The sequence below is a fragment of the Phacochoerus africanus genome, chromosome 10 (assembly GCF_016906955.1).
Source record: "Phacochoerus africanus isolate WHEZ1 chromosome 10, ROS_Pafr_v1, whole genome shotgun sequence".
In the NCBI taxonomy this organism is placed as follows: domain Eukaryota; kingdom Metazoa; phylum Chordata; class Mammalia; order Artiodactyla; family Suidae; genus Phacochoerus; species Phacochoerus africanus.
In genome coordinates, this window is record NC_062553.1 from 47668462 (window position 1) to 47684405 (window position 15944).

The 15944-nt window shown below is 47.1% G+C and overlaps 1 protein-coding gene across 4 annotated transcripts in view; it reads left to right on the top strand.

Moving 5' to 3' along the window:
• The window catches only part of FNIP2 (folliculin interacting protein 2), a 132879-nt gene that overhangs the window by 97689 nt on the left and 19246 nt on the right, over window positions 1-15944 (top strand). For 3 of the 4 annotated variants that reach the window (XM_047751645.1, XM_047751646.1, XM_047751648.1), the window contains 4 exons: window positions 3984-4130; window positions 4229-4398; window positions 9218-10406; window positions 11226-11382. In XM_047751645.1, the coding sequence (XP_047607601.1) occupies window positions 3984-4130; window positions 4229-4398; window positions 9218-10406; window positions 11226-11382 (1663 nt within the window). Of the gene's footprint in view, window positions 1-3983; window positions 4131-4228; window positions 4399-9217; window positions 10407-10532; window positions 11184-11225; window positions 11383-15944 lie in introns of those variants that run through there. The other variant, XM_047751647.1, reaches the window with a different exon arrangement.

Genomic DNA, 15944 nt, shown 5'->3' on the forward strand with positions numbered 1-15944 from the left:
GTCCATCCATGTTCCTACAAATGGCAAAAATACTTTATTTCTTATTTTACTGTATGGCTGCACCCATGGCATGTAGAAGTTTCCAGGCCAGGGACTGAATCTGAGCCACAGCTGCAACCTACATTGCAGCTGCAGGGGCGCCAGTTCCTTTAACATACTGTACCAGGCTGGGAATCAAACCCACGCCTCTGCAGCGACCCAAGCCACATTCTTAACCTGCTGTCACAGTGAGAACTCCAAATTCATTTTTTTTTATAGCTGAATAGTATTCTATTGTGTATTTATAGCATGTCCTTATCCATTCATCTGTTGTTGAACACTTAGATTGCTTCCATACCTGGGCTATTGTAAATAGTCCTACTATGAACATTGGAGGTTCATGTATTTTTTTTTTTTTCCCCACTGTACAGCAAGGGGGTCAGGTTATCCTTACATGTATACATTACAATTACATTTTTCCCCCACCCTTTCTTCTGTTGCAACATGAGTATCTAGACAAAGTTCTCAATGCTATTCAGCGGGATCTCCTTGTAAATCTATTCTAAGTTGTGTCTGATAAGCCCAAGCTCCCGATCCCTCCCACTCCCTCCCCCTCCCATCAGGCAGCCACAAGTCTCTTCTCCAAGTCCATGATTTTCTTTTCTAAGGAGATGTTCATTTGTGCTGGATATTAGATTCCAGTTATAAGTGATATCATATGGTATTTGTCTTTGTCTTTCTGGCTCATTTCACTCAGTATGAGATTCTCTAGTTCCATCCATGTTGCTGCAAATGGCATTATGTCATTCTTTTTTATGGCTGAGTAGTATTCCATTGTGTATATATACCACTTCTTCCGAATCCAATCATCTGTCGATGGACATTTGGGTTGTTTCCATGTCTTGGCTATTGTGAAGAGTGCTGCAATGAACATGCGGGTGCACGTGTCTCTTTTAAGTAGAGTTTTGTCCGGATAGATGCCCAAGAGTGGGATTGCAGGGTCATATGGAAGTTCTACGTATAGATTTCTAAGGTATGTCCAAACTGTTCTCCATAGTGGCTGTACCAGTTTACATTCCCACCAACAGTGTAAGAGGGTTCCCTTTTCTCCACAGCCCCTCCAGCACTTATTATTTGTGAATTTATTAATGATGGCCATTCTGACTGGTGTGAGGTGATATCTCATGGTCGTTTTGATTTGCATTTCTCTTATAACCAGCGATGTTGAGCATTTTTTCATGTGTTTGCTGGCCATCTGTATATCTTCTTTGGGGAAATGTCTATTCAGGTCTTTTGCCCATTTTTCCATTGATTGATTGGCTTTTTTGCTGCTGGGTTGTATAAGTTGTTTATATATTCTAGAGATTAAGCCCTTGTCGGTTGCATCATTTGAAACTATTTTCTCCCATTCTGTAAGTTGTCTTTTTGTTTTCTTTTTGGTTTCCTTTGCTATGCAAAAGCTTTTCAGTTTGATGAGGTTCCATGGGTTTATTTTTGCTCTAATTTCTTCTATTGCTTTGGGAGACTGACCTGAGAAAATATTCATGATGTTGATGTCAGAGAGTGTTTTGCCTATGTTTTCTTCTAGGAGTTTGATGGTGTCCTGCCGTATATTTAAGTCTTTCAGCCATTTGGAGTTTATTTTTGTGCATGGTGTGAGGGTGTGTTCTAGTTTCATTGATTTGCATGCAGCTGTCCAGGTTTCCCAGCAATGCTTGCTGAATAGACTTTCTTTTTCCCATTTGATGTTCTTGCCTCCCTTGTCAAAGATTAATTGACCATAGGTGTCAGGGTTTATTTCCGGGTTCTCTATTCTGTTCCATTGGTCTGTCTGTCTGTTTTGATACCAGTACCACACTGTTTTGATGACTGTGGCTTTGTAGTATTTCTTGAAATCTGGGAGAGTTATGCCTCCTGCTTGGTTTTTGTTTCTCGGGATTGCTTTGGCGATTCTGGGTCTTTTGTGGATTGTTTGTTCTAGTTCTGTGAAAAATGTCCTGGGTAATTGGATAGGGATTGCATTGAATCTGTAGATTGCTTTGGGTAGTATGGCCATTTTTACAATATTGATTTTCCCAATCCAGGAACACATGTATTTTTTTTTTGAATTAGTGTTTTGGGGGTGTTTTTGATGTATACCCAGGAATGGAATTGCTGAGTGATTTGGTCTATTCTTAGTTTTTTGAGGAACCTCCGCTGTTTTCAATCGTGGCTGAACAGTGTACAAGGTTCCCTTTCTCCACATCCTCATAGCCAACACTTGTCATTTGTTGTCTTTTGATAATAGCCATTCTGACAAATGTGAGGTGATAGCTCACTGTGGTTTTGATCTGCATCCCCCTGATGATTAACATTGCTGAGCATCTTTTCATGTTAGCCATCTGTTGGGTGTCTTTTTTGAAAAAAATCCAGTTCTTTTGCCCTGTTTAAAATCAAGTTGTTTACTTTTCGATATTGAGTTATATGAGCTTTATATATGTTGGATATTAACCCCTTATCAGTTATATCACTTGCAAATATTTTTTCCCATTCAGTAGGCTGTCTTTTCATTTTGTCAGTGGTTTCCTTTGCTACACAAAAATGTTTAAGTTTAATTAGGTCTCACTTATTAATTTTTGCTTTTATTTCCTTTGCTTTAGGAGATGGATCCAAAAAATTAATTATTGCAACTTATGTCAAAGAGGGGTATTTTGCCCATGTTTTCTTCTAGGAATTTTACATTTAGGTCTTTAATCTGTTTTGATTTATTTTTGTATATGGTATTAGAGAGTGTTCTAATTTCATTCTTTTACATGTAACTGTCCAGTTTTTCCAGCACCACTTATTTAAACAGACTGTCTTTTCCCCACTGTGTGTTCTTGCCTCCTTTGTCATAGAGTAATTGACCGTGAGTGCCTAGGTTTATTTCTGGGCTTTCTATTCTGTTCCATTGATCTATGGGTCTGGTTTTGTGCCAGTACCACACTGTTTTGATTACTATAGCTTTGTAATATGGCCTGAAGTCAGGGAGTGTGATTCCTCCAGCTCTATTCTTTTTCCTCAACATTGTTTTGGCTATTCATGATTTTTGTCTTTCTTCCTTTATTCCTTTACTATAAAAATTGGCATAAATTCTGACACAAGGAATCATGAAAATAAAATATTTTAAAAAATGGATATTTTGTATTGATGGTTAGTATACCTTCTCTGTAAACGGTTTTTGTCACAGCTATTCAACTTTGCCATTGTGCAAATGCAGTGCTGTAAAATAGGGAAATGATTGAGCATGGCTATGTTACCATAAAACTTTATTTACCAAGAAAAGTGCCGTCAGTGAAGTTCCTGTTGTGGCTCAGTGGGTTAAGAACCCAACAGGTGTTCATGAGGGTGTGGGTTTGAGCCATGGCCCCTCTCAGTGGGTTAAGGATCTGGCGTTGCTGTGAGCTGCGGTATAGGTCACAGGTATGGCTTGGATCAGGTATTGCTGTGGCTGGCCACCACAGCTCCAATTTGACCCCTAGACTGGGAACTTCCATATGAGGGAGGTGCAGCCCTTAAAAAAAAAAAAAAAGTGCAGTCAGGTCAGTTTTGGCTCATGCTTCATAGTTACTGACCCCCTGTTTTAAATGCTGCTTTGAATGTCTTAGGGGTAGGTCCAGCTATTGCTCTTTTCTTTATTCCTTTTTTTTTTTTTTGTCGTTGTTGTTGTTGCTATTTCTTGGGTCACACCCGCGGCATATGGAGGTTCCCAGGCTAGGGGTCCAATCGGAGCTGTAGCCACCAGCCTACGCCAGAGCCACAGCAACGCGGGATCCGAGCCGCGTCTGCAACCTACACCACAGCTCACGGCAACGCCGGATCGTTAACCCACTGAGCAAGGGCAGGGATCGAACCGCAACCTCATGGTTCCTAGTCGGATTCGTTAACCACTGCGCCACAACGGGAACTCCCTCTTTATTCCTTTATATGAAGCTTGCCCACAGTAATCCTGTGGCAGCTCCGTGCATCCCTTCTCTTTTCTGTAGAGGGACCGTCTGGAGCCTGTACTCTGTTCCGAGGATAGCGGAGCCTGTGTGGCTCACCATGATGTCCAGCACCTTGGAGAAAACCCAGCTATGCCAGCGCTTCCTCAAGGAATTCACCCTCCTGATAGAGCAGATCAACAAGAACCAGTAAGCGCCCACTCTCTGGATCCCCAGCTGCTGGATCTGATGCTGATGGATGTCCTGTCACTGACTCACCTGGTGCTCTTTTCTCCCGTTTCTCCGAGGTTTTTTGCTGCCTTGCTGACTGCAGTGCTGACCTATCACCTGGCCTGGGTCCCGACCGTCATGCCCGTCGATCACCCTCCCATCAAGGCCTTCTCAGAGAAACGCACCTCTCAGCTGGTGAACACACTGGCCAAGACGCACCCATACAATCCTCTGTGGGCACAGCTGGGTCAGTACCTGAGGTGACCATTCAGAGACTGAGGGACGAAATAGGAGAACGCTAGAGTGGCTCAGTGGTAGCAAATCCGACTGGTATCCATGAGGACATGGGTTCAATCCCTGGCCTTGCTCAGTGGGTTATGGATCCGGTGTTGCCGTGAGCTGTGGTGTAGGTCACAGACTCGGCTTGGATCCCGCATTGCTGTGACCATGGTATAGGTCAGCAGCTACAGCTCTGATTTGACCCCTAGCCTGGGAACTTCCATATACCGCACACGTGGCCCTAAAAAAAGGAACATGCTAGAGCTTTTAGTTATTAGGAGGAACCTGGGCCGTAAGTGCGTTCGAAGTGTCGATGATCAATGTGTCGTGCAATTCACATTAATTCTCGCAGCTAGCTGCGTTCTTCATCGACGCACGAGCCGAGTGATCACCGTCAAGAGTCCTACATGTTTGGTTTGGATGGCAGCACAGCACACTGCCTCCCCCCACGACCCACCCCCACACCTGGCTATTCAAGGTTGTCATCGGGCTGGCAGGGGGCGGGAGACTGGTCCACAGATGCTACCTGTAAAGCCAGCCAGCCAGGACCTTGTTCTCTTCAAGCCCTGGGGTCTGCTGTGTCTTCCCACAGCCACCCACCCACAGTGCCAACCCCCGAGTGGTAGTTCTTTGTTGGGGGCTGGGGTGGGGGGGCTTGTCCTGTGCCTGATAGGAGGTTCAGCAGCATCCCTGGCCTCTGTTCATAAGCTGCCAGTGAAAACGCCCTTCCAAAGTTGTAGTGATGGAAAATGTTTCCAGCCATTTTTTGAGTGTCCTGGGGGCAGAGTGCGGATGGGGGCACAGCCCCTGACTGAAAACCGCTGACCTCGAAGGATGGATTGGCTAGGAGGAAAGTGAGAGAAAACAGAAAGTCACACACACACTGTGATTTCATCCCCTCTTAGATCTGAGCTGAAGTCGAAGACTGTCTTGACACTGCCTGCATTAGCTGGTTGGCTGCGCTGGCCTCCTCTAAGTTTTGTGCTTGGGACTGGCACAGGGACCTGGCATGGCTGGTGGCAGAGGGGCCAGGGCTTCTCTGTAGCAGAGGCCTCCCCCTCGACAGGCATCTGCAATGACCGGTCAGGCCTGCACAGTCACTCCATTCCAGACCCTGTTCTCCCGCTGGACTCAGGCTGGGGAGCTGGGGGACATGCAGCTCAGCCTTGGGAAGCCTGCTGGTGATGGAGGTGGCAGACTGTACCGGGAATGCCCTAATTACTCCTTTGGTGGGTGTGTGGAAGGATTCAAGGGACAGTACAGTGTAGAGGGTGAGGCAGGGCTGGGGCCAGGCTGCTGGACTAAGAGAGTCAGTCTTCGCTCTTTGTCTCTGCTTCTTCACCTGTGAGGCGGGTGGGGATGTTCCTGGCACTGTGGGAATGAAACTGCTTGTGCATGAAGCCGCTTTGTTATCAGTGCTGCTGACGAAGATGTTAGTATCAGAGAGTCACCAAGAGATTGGGCGGGGAGAGCTTTCAAGGAAGACAGAGTTGAGGAAATGTTTAAATGGCATTTTCCAGAAAAAGAATTGCAGGCAAGGGAAAAGCACTGTCATCTTAGGAAACAGCATGTTATAATAGGAAATGAAAAAAAAAATGAAACAAAAACCGTTGAGTTCCCACTATGGCGCAATAGGATTGGAAGCATCTCTGCAGTTCCAGGATGCAGGTTCAATACCTGGCCCTGCACAATGGGGCTTAAAGGATCTGATGTTGCCCCAGCTGTGGCGTGGTTCACATCTGTGGCTCAGATTCAGTCCCTGGCCCCGGAATTCCACATGCCACAGGGTGGCCAAAAAAGGAGAAAAAAATACTAATGAAACTGTCCCTGTGAGCCAAGTGCTATTCGGGGTGCTTTTTGCACATATTCATTCATTAGGTTCTATTCTAAACCTCTTGTAGGCTCCTTACTGTAACACAGGCAATGAGGATGTCTTCCCCTGCATCCTGGGTCGTGAGTTGTGTGCAAAGGCAAGCACAGGGCCCTTGGGCAGGGGCCATGGGTTAGATGAATTAGCTAGAGGATCTGTGGGTGTTAGGAATGGATCTCCCACAGCCTAACAGTACTGAGCTCAGGGAAGAACTGTGAGCCAGACTCCCCCCTGGGCCCTTAGGTTCCTCCTGGGGAGAACAGGCCACTGATGTTCTGCCTGTGGAACAACAGTCTAGAAAGAAAGTAGTTCTCACTCCATGGTGAAGAGAAGGGCGCTGGATGTTTAGGAAACATGGTGTTTTGTGCTGCCGGGTCACTCATTTTATTTTTTAATTTTTTTGCTTTTTAGGAAAAGCACCTGCAGCACATGGAAGTTCTCAGGCTAGGAGTCAAATCTGAGCTGTAGCTGCCCACCTATACCATAGCCACAGCAACTTGGGATCTAAGCCTTGTCTGCAACCTACATGAAAGCACATGGCAACACCGGATCCTTACCCCACTGAGCAAGGCCAGGGATTGAACCTGCATCCTCATGGATGCTAGTCGGTTTCGTTAAACACTGAGCCACAATAGGAACTCCTGAGCCATTTCTAAATGTGACGATATCACGTGTTAAGTCTGTGCGCATCCTTGTGCAGCCTCTTCTTCATGGTGTGAAATTATACTTGGGGAAACAAAGGGAATCTCACTCTAAAATTAATGGCTTCACCAGTCCAGGACTCAAAAAGTTGCGTTCAAGGTCAAGGTCCAGTAAGAATGTTATAGTAATGCCTTATTCTGTGGAGTTAGACTGTGAACTGCAGCACTGTTTCCACACATTGCTCTCTATTTTACACAGGTTGTTATAGTTGTATTTTCGTAGCTTGCTTTGTTTTACTTCTCTTTTTTTAAATGGTATTTTATTTTATTGTTTTTTGTTTATTTTGTTTTGTTTGCTTTTTAGGGCCATACCCACAGCATATGGAGGTTCCCAGGCTAGGGGTCAAATCGGAGCTGCAGCTGCTGGCCTACATCACAGCCACAGCAATGCAGGATCTGAGCCACATCTGTGACCTACACCACAGCTAACAGCAATGCTGGATCCTTAACCCACTGAGCGAGGCGAGGGATTGAACCTGCAACCTCATGGTTCCTAGTTGGATTCATTTCCGCTGTACCACAACGGGAACTCCCCGCTTTGTTTCACTTCTGTCCATTCATAATACCAAAGGTTAAATGTACTGCTAAAAATTAATCTTGTCATTCTGAGTGGCCTTTCCAATGTGGTTTTTAATACCAGATTTGGGGTATGCAATGCTCATCCTCCTCATTGACACTGGGATTGACTTAACAGTAGTGTCTTGTGAATTCCTGTCGTGACCATGACACCCCACACCATGGGCAAACATGGACATGGAAAGTAACAGTAGTACTTGCTCAAAAGTGTTTTCCAAAACAGCCACTTGTGTTAGCATCAGACCACAGATCTGAGTTGTCCTGAATTCTCGCACAATCCCTCAGACAGTTGGAAAAGCCTCAGAGAAAGTTCAGTAACTTATTCTTTTTATGGAGAGGCTTGTGTGGTGCACTTCTGTCCTGCCCTTGAACCTTTCTCAGGAGCCTTTCTCCAGGGAACCCTCCCCAGAGGAGGCACTTCTCACGGTCCCCTCCCTTTTCCCTCACCTTAACCTTACCAGTGTGTCTTGTCTAATAAATGCCTCCCCTCCTCCCTCCAGGTGGAGTCCAATTTCTCTGGTTCTCCTCTATAGCTGTTACCTTTATTTACCTCTCCTTTATTTACGATTTTTTCATGTTTTGATTTATTCCAACATTCTGATTATTCCTGAAGCAGTTTCTGACTCGGGGTTGCTTACAGGGAGATGTAAGCAAGGTAAACACTCAGCACTGTGCCCACACATTCAGTCAGTGTTGGCTTTTTGTTGTACTTGTCAATAATATTATTATCAAAGGTCCAAGGCACAGCCCATCAAGTGTGTTACTCAGATGACCAAATGCAGTCATTTTAATAGTCAGGCCCTGGACAGATGCTTGGGACATAAGCCTGCACTGCTGGGTGTGTACACACATTCCCCTCCCTACTTTCACCTTTAAGCCAGGTGCTTGTGATTCATTAGCCAGTTTTCAAACAATGTGTTGGGATATAACTTGGACATTTTTCTCCTTTAGAATTTTCATGTGGAGTAATGTAAAAAAAAGAAAAAACAGATTCATTATTCATGACAAAGTGATTTTCTTCTTGTTAATCAAATTGAGTCTGGTATGTGTGTGTATTGAGCAGACCACGTCATTAAGCATTTTTAATTGGTTCACTGCATTTCAGAGATCAGGGATCCCAGAGTTTAGATTTTGCCCCAAGGCCTATTGTCCTGGGATTCTTCTAAAAAATCCATTCTAGTTTCCAAGATAAATTATTTGATTTGGTCACATATCCAGGGCTCTGCGGTTTACCTTGCTTAGGAGATGGGAGCCAGCCAGCCCACCAAGCTGCTTGGGAAGACCCAGCAATGGCTGCCAGGAACTGTGTACCCCCCTCTGCACTGCACCCCATACATACCAGCTCTACATCCTGTGTGCACTGCACCCCGTATACACCAGCGATGCATCCTCTGTGCAGTGCACCCCATATATACCAGCAGGTGCACCTGATACACACCAGCCCTGCAACCTGTGTGCACTCCACCCCATATACAATATATATCAGCAAGTGTATCTGATACACACTAACACTGTGGCATTTGTGCACTGCACAGATTCTAGCTCAGGAACAAGTCATCTGTTTTTCTCTTGTTCAGGCTGACATACCCTTGACATGCTCACCCAGACAACTTTGTCTTTGTGTCTACTCTGCTCCCCAGGCGACCTTTATGGAGCCATCGGCTCTCCTGTGCGGCTGACCCGCACAGTGGTGGTGGGGAAGCAGAAGGATTTGGTCCAGCGCATACTTTACGTCCTGACCTACTTCCTCCGCTGCTCAGAACTGCAAGAGAACCAGCTGACGTGGAGCGGGAACCACGGTGAAGACGAGCAGGTGCTAAATGGAAGCAGTATCACGACGGCCCTGGAGAGGGGGGAAGTGGAGGAGTCCGAGTACGTGGTGGTCACGGTCAGGAGCGAGCCTGCCCTGCTGCCGCCCATTCTGACCCCGACGGCGGCCGAGGGACTGGCTGGGGCCCAAGCGGGCACCGACATCAAAGGCCCATGTCCCAAAGTCGACGGAGAAGGAAGTCGGGGCCCCGGGCAGAGTCCCGCGGACTCCGGTGCTTGGAGATCTCAGGGCATGTCGTGCGGGGATGAGGAGAGTCAAAAGGAGGACCCCCAAGGTGGCTCTTCGAGGCTCCCCAGCTGCGCGGGTCTGGGGCCAGGACTGAAGATGGGTGAGGAGGTGAGAGCAGAGCTGCCGAAGATGCTGCCGGACCGATCCGGGGCCCGGCCGTGCCCAGATGCTCATTCCCGGGAGAGGTCGCCCTGGGAGAAGGTCACCTTCCATATCGGAAGCTCCGCGTCTCCAGAGTCGGACTTTGAAAGTCGCACCAAAACCATGGAGGAGCGGCTGCAGGCCTGGTGCGTGGAGCCCTCAGCCTGCCCTGGGTCGGCTGCCGACGATTCAGCCCTAGGGGCCCAGGACCAGCCGGCTTCCAGGTGCTCCTGCGCGCCCCCCGGGGTTCTCCCGGCAGCCTTTGCTGGCAGCAGCGGAGGCTCTGTGGAGGCTCGCAGTGTCAGGACCGAGGTCGTGGCGGATGCTGCGGGGCTGCCCAGCGCACCTGCCGGCTGGTGTGCATCTGTGGGTTCTGCCCGCGCGCGGGGGAGAACCTGGGGTACGCGGGGGAAGAACACCGAGGGACCTGTTCCCGATGGGGACGCCAGCAGTCAGGCCAGCTTCAGAGTGGAAGGAGACATCCCCAGAAACGAAAGCTTGGACAGCGCCCTCGGGGCCAGTGACGACGAGGCGTGCGCTTCAGCCTCGCTGGATCTGGGTCCCAGCAATCGTGAAGGTGACCTTGACGGGCCTGAAAGGTCTCTGGAGGTGGAGCTGCCGCTGCCCAGGTAAGGGCTGGGGTCAGATGCTGTCCCCAGCACCCACCATCACTGCTGCCGGGGTTGAGTTACAGGTTAAGGTTCTTTTCTCTAAGGATCAGAAGTACCCTCACACTGGCCTGCGTTTGTCTCCAGGGATGATGGCGGGCTTAGGGCAGCTGAGGTCTGAGCCAGGAGGCCAGCAGTATCTTTGCTTTCTTGAGTCACTTGGGAGAAGCCAAGGGATGTGATGGCCACTGGGAGGAGGAAGTGTCATCTTCTCTTTCTGTGAGGGGTTCCACCTCCGCAGCAGACGCCCAGCCTGGGAGGTGGTACCAGGTTACACTCTGAGTGGCTTCTCCCTGCGGTCGGAGCAGCATGAAGTGGTCAGGAAACAGCCCCTCTTCCTAACATCCATCAGGTTAGTAATTTGGTCTGACGGGGCTGAAAGCAGCAATTAGAGATGTCTTCTATTCCCGATGTCCTGGCTCCAGCCACCCTGCGCAGGTGTGTCGCCTTTCTATAGCCATACTTCACCAAGACTCCTAGACTTTTACTTTCTTCACTGTCTTAACACAGATTGCCTGGTGGCTCTTCTGTGTGAGGCCAGTGAACAGACTCCTAGCCAATCATCAGAATATTACTTTCTCCCTGTTCTTACTCTCGAAAAAAACTTTCTCTTCAGCTCCCTTCCTTTTCCCACCCCAACAACCTGCTCGCTGGAGGGTCCTTGATGTGAACCACTTGGAATCTGTTTTCTCACCTGTGTCACTGGGAATTGTTTCTGGCTGCAGTGCAGGAAGGGAATACATTCCAGGTGGATGCTCTAATGGATCAGTGTGGTTTTAGGTCTCGGAGCATCAGCAACCCCAACGTGAGAAACTTTGGCCGCTCTCTCCTGGCGGGTTACTGCCCCACATACATGCCTGACCTGGTGCTTCATGGGACCAGCAGCGATGAGAAGCTGAAGCAGTGCCTGGCAGCTGACCTGGTCCACACGGTCCATGTAAGTGACCCCAGCTCAGAGCCTCTGGCTGCTCATGGGGGGTGGGGGTGGGGAGCTGGGTCAGCAACAGGTGCCATGAAGGGCTTGTTGATAGAGATGCAGTTTATGGAAACCAGCAAGGGCTGGCAGGGCACCCATCGACAGGCAGCAGCTAGAGGCTGTGAGCACACCGGGCCTGAAGCAGTGAGGGGAAAGAAGAGGGCTGCCTGGCTGTAGAAGTGTGGTGGTGGTGGGGGGGAACCCCAACATCTCTCTCCAGCCTCTGAGTCCTTCCATTGCCTTTTGTTGGCTGAGCCCATCTGGAAGCCACAGAGCAAGTTGTAGCTGATGTGGATGTAGTCCTGCCATCCACAGAGGTCACCTCCTGCACAGGTCAGAGAGTGGATCTGGGGGCAAGTGGAGGTGGGGTAGGCTGGGCAGACAGAACAAACAGCACAGATGGTAACAATTATGTGTCATCATAGGCAGGACCAAAGAGATGTCACATATGGTTTGCTTTTTATCTGATCCTTGCAAGTTCCTCAAAGTAATTTATTTTAACTGATTTGTCATTAAGTTCACTTTGATGGCTGCATGAGGATGACTATATAAAGATTAACAAGTCTCACTGGAAAATTGCCTTGCGGCTGCCACTAAGTGCCTTACTGCTGTGTGCAGCATGACAGGAACCGTGCAGTTAAGGAAACTCTGTCAGTCTGATGGGCATGTTTTTAATTGAGGTGCTGTTGGGCAGATGTGAGAAAATAGATGTTTTGCACTGGAAAAACCTTGTATCTTGTACAAGAGGGAAAGTCTCCATTGCATTAGGAAAATTGGAATTTGCCTTGTTACCTGCCTCCTTGCCCAACACATTTTTTTGGAGAACTGGCACAGAAGGCAGTGCATGTTATCTCTGGCCTTAAGCTTCTCCTCAATGAGGACTAAACATCCCTCAGCCTCAGGCCACGCAGGCTAAAGACGGCTGTGTGAAATGGGAAGAAAAGGTAGCACATGTGCACCCTGAATGAGGAGGGAAGGACACGGGGAGGGGTGACCTCCCAACTGCGGGCCAGTGTAGGACTTGGCACCGCATTCCTGACCTGCCCTGCTTTGTGCTGGGCCACCACCCTCACCAGGACATTCCTAGAAGGAAGCTTTGGTTTCTATAAGGAAGCAACGGTGAGCCCTGCATACTTGTTGGTTAAATCAGAGGTCTGCATGTCAATGGCCTCAGAGAAAGGAGATGCCCGCCTTGTGCAATGCTCTTTCTCTCTTTCTCCATTGTCTGAATCACTCCTGGAGCCTCAGTGATTTCAGGGATGCACCTGTGTTTAGGGGCCACCTGGAGCCTCAGGCAAGGAGTTAGGGATCCTCCCTTTTCTGTCAGTACCGTATGTTTATAATCATACATGGGTTCATAATCATAAACCTGTGGGGTCTGTCTTCTGCTCTGTGCCAGTTTGATTTGTAAGAACACTGGTGTTTTCTGGCCCTTCTATTTTGGCCCATGTTCTGCTTCTGATAGAGGTACCAGTGGATCATGTGTGCACTCAGAGAGGATCATGTGTTCCTCATCCATTGATCCTGCTATTAGGGATCAGCACCGCCAATGCCCTGAACCCACTCGCCACCACCAGAGAGGTGTGATATATTTGATGGATAGACCTCCTTGAACTTACTATCTGCAGAACCATTCACGACTTTTTTTATACTTTCCATAGGCCAAGTTCAGATTTTTTTGTAGGTTTTCATGGTGATCCACCTCTCTAATTCTTACATATAATGAAACAAACCATGTTTCCTCTGTCTCTTGAAGTTCTCTTGAAGGCTTTTCATATGTCATTTTCTCTTCCTGTCTGAAGTGGTGGTTTCTCATCTCTTTAGCCTGAGAGATGAAAAGTTACTAAGCATAATAACCTGTATTTTGTCAAATTGCAGGAACATCCCCAGTGCAGTGGGCATGGGTGTTAATAGGAAATTGTGAAGGGTCATAAAAAGTATCTTCAGAAGTTTAATGCAATCACAGTGTATCCAATTAGCATTAGTGGATTTCTAATTTCACTTGGCACGTTCATCAGAATGAATTTTGCTTTTGAAGTAAGTGTTCTATTTAAACTGCTTCTCAAACTAGGACTATGGTCTGTGGCAGAATTTAAATAGAAACAGCCTTACTTTCAATTGCCATTGACAAATATTTATTGAAAAATTAGGAGGTTTGAGGGGGACATTAAAGTGAATTTATTGCTCCATAGAGCCTAATAATTATTTAAATTCTTGAGCGTGTTGCTGGAGAAAGAAGCAAAGATCCAGGAACAATTAGATAGCCAGAATTAGAGCTGAAATAATAGCTTGTTGAAGAGAAGATCAGGATAAATTGGTTTATCATAATTTGCTTTCAAAAACCTATTTTGAGGATGTTAATAATTTCTAATGTTCATGCCAGACTTCATCCAGCTTGGAGATTATAACTGTTTTTAGAGAAGGATTTTTAATAGCTGTTTAAAAGTTGGTTTAAGCTATTGATCTGTTTTCTAGGCCTCTGCATGATTAGATTGTAAAATCTCTTCTGTAAACGCGCTCTTTTGAAACCATGGTCAACCAGCCTGTGGGGTTTCTTCTCTCACTGCAGCGCTGAATCCAGAGCATCCAATATTAAGGCTTTCTTTTGGGGCATTTTCTTATTTTATTCTTGTATGGTAGACAGATATATTAACTCGATTCCATTCACTTCCATTCTTATTCTTGGCTTTCGCATGGCAAGATGCTGATGGTCTTTAAATATTTAAACACGTGTTCTTGTTTAATCCACATACTACCTCTGTTCTGTCATTCAAACAATTTCTCTGCCTCTGAACGTACAGATTATACAGCTGCCTTGAATTAGGCTAAAGTCATATTTAGTTTCATTTTTTTTTCCTGCCACCTCTAAATGTGCATTCTTTCATCTGTTTTCCTTTTGACTTTATGTGGTGAAGTGGGGGAGAGAGAGAGAGGGTGAGAGAGCCAGCTTCACCCTGCACTTGAGACCCTGGAGGAGCTTTTTCTCTCTCCTTCTTTTCTCCTGTGTGCTTGTCTACTTGTGGATACTGCTGCCCAGGGCTGGGGCAGGTACCAAGTTACAGGACAGTGAGGGAGGTGGAGGGGGCTGACTTAACACTGATGCTTCAATGTTCGTGCTTGTTTGATGGCGGTCAGGTCTGTCAGTGGGTATCTCTAAGCCTCAGAAAAATGCTTTTGGAGGAACAGATAAAATAGGACCCAGCAGTTAAGAGTTTGGCTTCTAAAGGCAGACAAACCTGAGTTTGACTCAAGTCTTATCCCTTGTGGCCTCATGGCCTTCTGGCTTTGGGCAGGTTTCTTTAATCTTCTACAGATCAGTTTCATCTTCTAGAAAATGACGGGCCTTTGTGTTCCTGTTGTGGCTCAGTGGTTTAACCCAACTTAGTGTCCATGAGGATGTGGGTTCAGTCCTGGTCTCACTGAGTGGGTTAAGGTTCTGTCATTGCCATGAGCTGTGGTGTAGGTTGCAGATGCAGTCAGATCTATGTTGCTGTGGCTGTAGCATAGGCCTCAGCTACAGTTCTGATTTGACCCCTGGCCCAGGAACTTCCATATGCCACAGGTGCAGCCCTAAAAAAAAGAAGGGAGGGAGGAAGGAAGAAAACAACAGCTCTTATGGGTCTGGTTTGAAAACTGGGAGATGATCCAGATCGAGGGTTTAGACCAGTGCCTTGCACGTTATTAAACACCTGATAAACATTAGCTATTAAAATGATACACGTGAACATGCTTTGTTAGACGTTTCCCAGGAAGCTCCCTTAGCAGTGACAGCACACAAGCAGAACGTGTGCATTCAGTGCTGACGGTGGCCGTTTTCCATTTGCCAATGATATCGCGTAGGGCAGGCCAGGCGGCTCCAGCTGTGCAGGATTGGGTTGTCAAGACCAGAATTAACATCACATGTTAGTGTTTCTTTTGAGGTCCATGTTCGTGGGCTTCAGGCATTTCCAGAATACTCTATAAAACAACAGTAGGATAGAGCAACCTCTTTTGTTTAATTTTAAAAGTCACAACAGGCTGACTCCAGAATATCATGCAGAAATCAGTAGAGCAGATGAGGAGCTTTGCTAAAAGCTTGACCATGAAGTATGCCCATGAATACCTAATCAAGCCATGAGGCGGAAAAGGCCAGGAAGGCTGCAAAAGAGCAGCAGGTCAAAGCAAAAGAGAAATCACTGCCTAAGTAACACAAGCAGCCCTAAGGTGGCTTCAAGTCAGCAGCAACCTGGAATCAGGTTGTTGTGGGGGAGACACCCATGCAGACAGGCCTGCTGTTTGAGTCACCTTGTTGCCTTCTCTCCCCTGCATGGGGTGATGAATGTGGCAGGGCCGTGGACCTCTTACAGTTGGGTGAGATGTTCGGTGGGTGAGCATGTACACGTACACTTGTGTATTTACGTGTGCCCATATATAAGCATGTACATGGGGTTAAAACATATTTCCTGCAGATTGTGGTTTTAAAATATTTGAAAAAAAAATGGATCTCAGCATATTGCCAACTCCAGTCTGAAATCTTGGTGACC